This window comes from Pyrgilauda ruficollis, unplaced genomic scaffold (genome assembly GCF_017590135.1).
Source record: "Pyrgilauda ruficollis isolate IOZ18807 unplaced genomic scaffold, ASM1759013v1 scaffold59, whole genome shotgun sequence".
Classification (NCBI taxonomy): domain Eukaryota; kingdom Metazoa; phylum Chordata; class Aves; order Passeriformes; family Passeridae; genus Pyrgilauda; species Pyrgilauda ruficollis.
In genome coordinates, this window is record NW_024527599.1 from 5,265,418 (window position 1) to 5,274,243 (window position 8,826).

General features: G+C 52.8%; 1 protein-coding gene across 1 annotated transcript; it reads left to right on the plus strand.

Moving 5' to 3' along the window:
• Positions 1–821: 821 nt before the first annotated feature.
• LOC121361776 (argininosuccinate lyase) lies at positions 822–8,243 on the plus strand. Its single transcript, XM_041482782.1, has 16 exons — positions 822–1,283; positions 2,933–3,127; positions 3,238–3,321; positions 3,628–3,684; positions 4,248–4,345; positions 4,521–4,598; positions 4,824–4,901; positions 5,297–5,349; positions 5,561–5,623; positions 5,796–5,910; positions 6,544–6,628; positions 6,797–6,856; positions 6,992–7,075; positions 7,322–7,402; positions 7,495–7,601; positions 8,030–8,243. The coding sequence occupies exons 1-16, from the start codon at positions 1,269–1,271 to the stop codon at positions 8,178–8,180; spliced, it is 1,404 nt and encodes a 467-aa protein (XP_041338716.1). The 5' UTR covers positions 822–1,268; the 3' UTR covers positions 8,181–8,243.
• Positions 8,244–8,826: the final 583 nt, after the last annotated feature.

Sequence of the window (8,826 nt, forward strand, 5' to 3'; positions counted from 1 at the left end):
CATCACCCTCCTCTCACTCATTGGGATTTGGGTTTTGGTTTCAAACCCCTGCTCATTACAGGCCACAGGAAGGTGCTTGAGCCAGGAATTCACTTAGGCTGATTATCAGCTGGGTCATTCTGGACGTAAATCTCATGCTCACCATTCTTCCAAACCCTCAGCAACCTCCTGCCAAAGCTGGAGTATGGACATCCATAAGGGATGAACATGAAAAAAAGAAACCTTAAAAGTGAGGGACTTCAGAAGAAGAAGGAATCTGGCAACAAAATGGTTCAGAGTTTTTCTCAGTGTAGACAGTGTGACGGTCTGTGCATCCTCAGACCTGTAAGTCTGAAAGGGAAAAAGAAATAATCACGGGTGGAAATGTTTGAGAAACAGTGAATTAATCGGTGGCTACATACAGAGTCTGAGCCTTGCTGCAGATGGATACTGAGGGCACTTCACGGGAAATCCAGCTGCGAAAGGACCTTGTGGGGCCGCCAGAGGCAGCTGGGTGTCACTGGCAGCGTCCTGCTGCTCCAGACAAGGACCCCAGGACCCGGATTAGGTTCCTTCCCGGCTGAATTACGACACCGGGGCTGGTTAAAGGACAGCAAACCCCGAAAGGGGACAAGAAAACGGGGATGCCGTTCCTGAGTGTGCTGTGAGGCACTGGGACAAGCCGTGCCACTGCACAGCAGGGCCAGGAGCGGGGCTGGCCCGGGAACTCCCCGCCCCGGCGGGCGGGACGGGACGAGCTGCGGGAGCGCCGGGAGCGCGGCGGGATTGGAGCGGGACCGGGACCGGGACCAGGATTGGAGCTGGGACCGGGATTGGAGCTGGGATCGGGACCGGGGCTGGGATCGGGACCGGGGCTGGGATCGGGACCAGGAATCCAGCTGAGATCGGTACTGGCACAGGGATCGGGACCAGGATTGCAGCTGGGATCGGCACCGAGATTGGAGCTGGGACCGGGAGTGGAGCTGGGACAGGGATTGGAGCTGGGATCAGGATCGGGACAGAGCTGAGATCGGAACCGGAGCTGGGGCTGGGATCGGCACCGGGACTGGGAACGGAGCTGGGATCGTGACTGGGAGCAGGATCGGGATCGGGACCGGAGCTGGGACGGGGACCGGGATTGGAGCTGGGATCGGAACCGGGAGTGGATCTGGGATCGGGGTCGTGACTGAGCAGGACCAGGAGCGGGACGGTGCCCGGAGCCGCCCCGCAGTGTCCCCGCAGTGTCCCCGCAGCTGGGGCACGGCGCACACGGAGCCAGCACGGCCGCGATGGCAGCAGCCGAGGTGAGCGAACTTTGCTTCCCCGGGGGTGTCGGGGGTGCTCAGCCGAGCGGGGCTGTCCCGGGGCCTCCGCGTCTCCTGGGAAAGGCCGATACTCGTGCCTGGGACTCGCGCTCGGGCACTTCCCAGCAGCTTGTGTAAATAAACACTGCTCGGCACAAAAGCTGCATTTTCAGTTTCCTTCCCCACCCAGACGTGACCGGGCATCATGGCGAGTTCACTTTCTGCTCTCCAAATCTGTTCCATGTTTCAAGCAGTGTTTGTCATTGCCAGGCTGCACAGCCACTGCTCCGAAGAGTCCTGGAGATGCCTAAAATGAACCTTTCAGCTTTGATTTCTGGGTTGTAAATGTGTATGTTGCAATGTTTCTGCTGACACCCTTTTTGCTTTGATGGGAAGCTTTAAATACTGGATAGTCCTGGTCCCCAGTCAAGTGCTGAGCCTCTGGAATGGTGTTTAATTTAGCATTAATTTTGGTCCTGGGTGCACCAAATGAGTACTGTGGAGCTCTAACAGTTCTTTTTCAATTCTGATTCCCCTCTCTGCCTTCCCTCAGCTTTCTAACAAAACTGCCTTTTACACATGGCTACACCCTCACCCCTGCAGGCTCTGTCCTGTTGTCCTTTCAGGCACAGGGACATGGAAACAGTCACCAGGGAAAACATTTTAAAGTGTTTTGTCTGGCTGGTAAAGCCCTGGCACAGATCAGCTTCCATCTGTCCTGCCAGCTCCTTGCTGTCCATGGTAGTTACAGTGACCAGCATGAGAAGAAACTTGCCAGTGGTGTTTAAAAAATCAAGTAGATTAGTAATTATCCACTCTGCAATGCCGCTGTATTTAGTCCCTTCCTTCAGGTGTCCTGTAATTCCTTTTTGTGCCTGGTAGCACTGGAAAGTTGCTTTAGAAATCTTGGATAAATTGCCCAAGTAAAATTCTTACCCACTTCAGTGCAAGCCTGGCAGAATGAAAACTTCTTGGATTGTCTTACCTGGGCAAGCAAAAATGTTCTGAGCTGACACAGCTCAGGTGAGGCCAGCCAGGCTCTGAATCACTGCTGGAGAAGCTCCCACACAACACACACCCTGCTGTGGGCACAGCTGGAACCCTGCACAAGCCTTTGGTCACTCCCTGAAGTGGGTGACACATTCCAGGGGGTGAGGTCACCACAGGAATCCTGGCTTGGATGGGAAAACCCCACTTTTGTTTCTGTGCTGGCCCACAGCTCTTTGTCAATCAAAGAAGACTGATAAAAAGGATTAGAGGATATTAATTTCACTTTAATCCTACTGACTGTTTGGTTTTTCCTTCCTTTATAAGGCCTCAATACAGAAATCTCTGCTGGTCTTGCATCTTTCCCTGATATCAATTTCAAGGACTCCCAGCAGAGTCCTGCAGATGTAAAATATCTTGGAGGATTCCTGGGCCAGACCTCGGAGCTCAGGGGTAAATAACACTGACAGTGATGTGTTCTCCAGCTCTTCAACCACTTGCCAGAGCTCCTGAAGTCCAGGGGACTTTCTGGTCAGTGCTGTCACACTGAAAGGAGCTGAGCATGGATTCTGTATCAGATAAATGAACTACAGGATGTTATTTACTGCACAGGATTTATCTGGAGTCATTAGGCCTCTTTAATTAGCTATTTTCTCTCTCAGGGGAATAAACTTTGGGGTGGAAGATTCAGTGGAAGCACAGATCCCATCATGGAGATGCTCAATGCTTCCATCAGCTATGACCAGAGGCTGTCTGAGGTGGACATCCAGGGGAGCATGGCTTATGCCAAAGCCTTGGAAAAGTCTGGGATCCTGTCAAAAACTGAACTGGAGAAGATCCTGGGTGGCCTGGAAAAGGTATTTCTTTCCTTCAACAACTGTCAGGTGAATGAATGGCTCCTGACCTGAGAGCAGCCTCCCTGAATTTAATAACTCTTGTGGCTGACTGGTGTTTGTGCTGTTTGCAGATCTCTGAGGAATGGTCCAAGGGAGTCTTTGTGCTGAAACCAACTGATGAGGATATCCACACTGCCAACGAGCGCAGGCTGAAGGTTTGGCTCCTCCAGCCTCTTGTTCCTGACCCTCTGCCTGACATTAAGGGCTTGTCCCTCTGTCCCTCTGGGAAATCCCTTTAGAGCTGCTGGCACTGAAGCCCCTGGGGCACAGCCAAGGGTCTCCAAGCCCCCTTTTGTGGCACTGTACAAGCACAGAACCCAAAGCTGCCCTTCCCCAGAACACACCCCAGGTTACTCACAGGATCCTGGAGCTGAGTCCCTTCCAGGCAGGGAGATGTGCTCATGTGGATTGTCCTGTTTAGAACACAGAGATGCTGACAGAAATCCTGCTCTTGTCCTCAGGAGCTGATTGGAGACGTAGCTGGGAAGTTGCACACTGGCAGAAGCAGGAATGATCAGGTATGGACAGAATATTTTCTTCTTCTTTTGTATTCCTCCACCTCAATTCATTAATTCAATATTTTTATGCCATCTCTCTCACGCCCTGACACACTCCAACCTGTATTCCCTTTAAATTAATGATGGCTTTAAACTAATGATGCTGCAGTGACTCATCCACCCAGGGGAGTGGGATCTGCAAGGCTGCATCCTGCTGGTAAAAGGCCACAACATTCCACTGACATCTCTGAAAACCTCCAGAACCCCTGACTCTGCTGGCTGGGTGCACACATCTTTCAGGATCAGTCTTCCTCAGGATGATCAACTTGTGTTGGTTGGGAATTTTCTGCTTCAAATTTGACAATACCTGACAAGACAACCAAAAATAACAGATTTTGGTTCTGTCCATGGAAAGCAACAGCAGCTTTCACAAATCAGTGACCAGGGATACATCCCACAGGAGGAAGATTTCCCTTCCCATCACACAGCACCAGGAGGGGATAACAGTGCCAGGGGGTTGTGCTGAGCAATATTTGGTCACTAAATCTGTCCTGCTGTGCTTGGCTGTGGCCAATCCCCCACAGGTTGTGACTGACCTGAAGCTGTTCATGAAGAACTCCCTCTCCATCATCTCCATGCACCTCCTGCGGCTCATTGAAGCCTTGGTGGAACGTGCTGCCATGTGAGTCCTTTTCCTCAGTCCCTATTTTCCATAACTTTGGCCTTTTTGGGGCAGGACACTCCTAGGCTTGTTGTGTGACTGTGCAGCTGCAGGATCTCCTGTGCAGGGAGTTACAGACCGGTCCCTGCCCTCCCTGCTGCCTCTGCTGCTCACCTCTCTGTCCTTTCCCTCCCAGAGAAATCGATGTGATCCTGCCTGGCTACACCCACCTGCAGAAAGCTCAGCCCATCCGATGGAGCCAGTTCTTGCTCAGGTGAGCACCTCCCACCCTCTGCACCCTCGGGGCCCTGCTCTGCTGAGGGGACAGCCAGGGCTGGTGACAAACCAGAGGGAGCCCTGCAAACTGGAACAGGAATTCCCTGTGTGGCTCTGACCAGCTGGGAATCCAAATATGGATTGGGCAAGTCCCTGTTCTCCATCCTTTGGCCATTTCTCCCACTTTCCATTTTCTGGCTTCATCTCTCTTGTCCTTCCCCAGCCATGCTGTTGCTCTGACCCGTGATTCTGAGCGCCTGGGAGAGGTGAAGAGGAGGATCAATGTCTTGCCTTTGGGAAGGTAGAGTTTATTTCTTATTGTGACCCTCAGCCTTCACTTTGCTCTGAGATAAAGACAAGAGGCAGATTGTCCATCCCGTGAGCCACTGGGGTTTCTCTTCCATAAACACTGCAGCCCAGCTTGCCTCTCCAAAGACATTCACCATACAAATATTTTTTCATTCCTTCTTGAAAAATCAAGGATTACAAGGCTTCCATTAAGCAAATCTTCCTGTTTGGGAGAGAAAATCTGGTTTAGTCCAGAGTTCAGGGTTTGATGAGCCTCAGACCACAGTGTGAAATCAAAGTGAACTGGAGGAGGGAAATCTTCAGAGAGGTGTCATGACTAGAGCTCAGTTTTGCTCTGGTAGTACTTGGGGTCTCATGGGTGACTTCTGTTTCTTTCTCCCCTGGCAGCGGAGCTCTGGCTGGAAACCCCCTGGGAATAGACAGAGAGCTGCTGTGCAGTGGTAAATGTCCCCCTGGGACTACTCATAATATCTGGGATTTTAGGAAGCATCAGCACATTGTCCTAATGTTATTTTGGATGTGTTGCAGCACATAAGCAAGGGGGTGGAGGGTAATGAATAGGTAAAAAGTCACCTCCTCTGGGGCAGCCTGGTGCATTCAGGCTCCTGCCAGGGCCAGTGTGACCTCCTGTGTCCATCCCCTTCCTTGCAGAGCTGGACTTTGCTTCCATCAGCCTGAACAGCATGGATGCCGTCAGCGAGAGGGACTTTGTGGGTAAGCACAGCCAAAGCTTCCCAGCACAGGGGGAAAGCAGCTCCTGACACCTTTGCAGTCACCCTTCCTTAATAAGGATCTGACATCCATCACTAGGAACTAAAGCCCCACTCAGGGCTCCCTGGGTTGTCCAAGCACCTTTTCCCCTCCTGACTTCCTGCCTTCCCTGCAGTGGAATTCCTCTCTGCTGCCACCCTGCTGATGATCCACCTCAGCAAGATGGCTGAGGATCTCATCATCTACAGCACCAGCGAGTTTGGCTTCCTCACCCTCTCTGATGCCTACAGGTAGGTCTCAGCTCTGGGCAGAGGGCTCCTCCCTCAGCCTCTCCCCCTCAGCTCCCCATGCTGGGTGAGGCAGTGGTTGGGGTCTGTCTGTGCACGAGGCTGAGCCAGCATCAAGAGCCTGGCACAAAGGCAGCCTCAGGGTGAATATTCCTCAGCAATGGTCACTTATTTGTCATTCTTGTAACTTAACCAAGTTTGCATTCACCAACAACTCCTGTCCAGGATCTGCTGGCAGAGAGAACTTCCTCCTGTGCTGGGAATGCTGCCAGAGCCCTTCCTTGCGTGGCTGGGTTTGCAATCCCAACAGACTCCTTGTCTGCAGGGTGGCACAGCCACAGCCCTCCCTCCATGAAGTCTCTCCTGCTGATACTACCCTCCAGGGTAGTATCAGCAGGTGAGACTTCATGGAGGGAGTTTTAAGTTTCTCTGTGAGAGGTGGGACTGTGTGGGAGCTCCAGACAAGGTGCAAAATCAAAGAGCAACTCAGTCAGTTCACTGATTTCCTACACTCTAAAGAGGAGTACAGTGAAGAGGGTCCTACACATTGCTTTTGTGGGGTTGGGTCAGTGATGATGTGTGTGTGTATGGATGAGGGTTTTGCTCACCAGTGCACTCCACTCACGTCCCATCCAGCACTGGCAGCAGCCTGATGCCTCAGAAGAAGAATCCCGACAGTCTGGAGCTGATCCGCAGCAAAGCCGGGCGAGTGTTCGGACGGGTGAGCCCCAAAAAGGAGAAGGAGGAGGGAGAGGAAACTGCTCCTCTTGGGGCTGGAGAATCTCCTTCTTCTTGCCTTTTCTTTGTAAAGAGCTGTGGGTTCTGGAGCTGCCCTGGGGCTGTGCTTTGCTCTGTACCTCACTCCCTGCCTCTCCTGTTCCCTCTGCAGCTGGCTGCAATTCTGATGGTCCTCAAAGGACTCCCGAGCACCTACAACAAGGACCTGCAGGTAGAGCCCTTGCTCCTCTCCACAGCATCTCTCCTGCTGGCTGGAAGAGTCAGCAGAGCTGGGCTGCTTAGCCTGGGGGTTTTTGGGCTGCACTCAGGCTGGCTCAGAGCCATTTCCATCGCTGTTCCAACACAGGAGGACAAGGAGGCTGTCTTTGATGTCGTAGACACCGTGAATGCTGTGCTCCAGGTCGCCACAGGAGCAATTTCCACCCTCCAGGTAAGGATTCTTCTCATCCTCTCATTATTCAACATTATCATGGTGCATATTCTGTGAGTAACAGAGCTCCATATTGTTCCCAAATAAAAGCTCTTCAGTGCCTCACCCACACTGCTCATTTTGGTCCCCTCTGCCAGCTGCTCAGAGCATTCTTTCAGAGCTCCAGATGAATTCCCCACACCCTGCCACTAACATGCCCCAAGGAGGAGCTGATGGTAACGTGTCCCTGGGATCCTCCTCCTGCAGATCAACAAGGAGAGCATGGAGAGGGCGCTGAGCCCGGAGATGTTGGCTACTGACCTGGCTCTCTACCTGGTCCGGAAGGGAGTAAGTGCCAGAGTGAGAGCAGGAGCTGGGATTTCTTTGGACGCAGAGGAACTGAGCTGAGTCCCCTCTGCTCTGTCCCCTTCCCCCTGCAGATGCCCTTCAGACAAGCCCACGTGGCCTCTGGCAAGGCCGTCCAGCTGGCTGAGACCAAAGGCATCACCATCAACAATCTCAGCCTGGAGGACCTGAAGAGCATCAGGTTTGTACCTCTGTTATTTCACTTCCCTGCACAGGCAGGGCTCAGCCTCCCTCATCTGCCTTCCCCAAAGTGGCTGGGCTGGGCAGCACCTCAACATCCTCCTGTCCTGAATATCCCAGCTGCTCCTGCTGGGGCTGAAACACTGCAGGGGGACAACATCACCTCCATTCCACTCCAGCAGGGTGGAATGGGCGTGGGCATGGGCAGGAGCTCTTGGGAGGGGCTGGGAGACACCTCTGCCCTGAGCAGGAAGCCCCCAGACTTTGGCTCTGAAGTTCCTCGGTGTCCCCTTGGAGCTGATGTCAGGCAGCAGCAGCTCAGGAGCGTTTCCCCTGGGGAAAAGGCTCCGTCCTCACTCCCTCAGCCTCTGCACAGGCACTGGGCAGGGGGAGCGGCCCAGAGCCCCCTGACAGCCCCTGTGCCCCCAGCCCCCTGTTTGGCAGCGACGTGGCGCAGGTGTTCAGCGTGGTGAGCAGCGTGGAGCAGTACACGGCCGCGGGCGGCACCGCCAAGAGCAGCGTGTCCGCCCAGATCGAGCAGCTGCGGGAGCTGCTCAAGAGGCTCAAGGAACAGGCTTAGAGTGTGGGGAGAGATCCCGTGCCACTGATCTGGAGTTAATAAACACTGAAGTGTCTGGTTCACTGAAATGCTGCTCCTGTGTCTTGGTTCTTCAAGAGCTCACCCTCCCTCTTCCCCCCAAGAAGCCACCAGCACCCCTTTTGTCATTTCCAATAACTTTTAACCTTCACACTTCAACAAGAGTAAATAGAAGTAAGCAAGCAGGCAATAAAGAAATAACCAAAATTAAGCAAGCAACAATAATAAACCTAAGCTGCGTTTAAGGGGAGGTTTAGGTTGGACATCAGGAGGAATTCTTCCCAGAAAGGGTGACCAGACATCAGAACGGGTTGTGCAGGGAGCTGGAATCACCATCCCTGGAGGGGTTTAAGGGAAGAGTGGATGTGGCACTCAGTGCCCTGCTCTGGGTGCCGGGGGGTCACAGGTTGGACTTGGTGACCTCAGAGGTCTTTTCCAACCTAAATGCTCCTGTGACAAATAAATAAATAAATAAATAGTGTAAATAAGTAAGCAAATGAATAAATAAGTAAAACTAGGCGATAAATACATTTAAACCCCTAAGTAATAAATAAGACGGAAGAGAGGGGAGGGGAAGGAAGGGGAGAGGAAGGGAGGAGACCACTCGCCTCTAGATGAAATCCAGCTA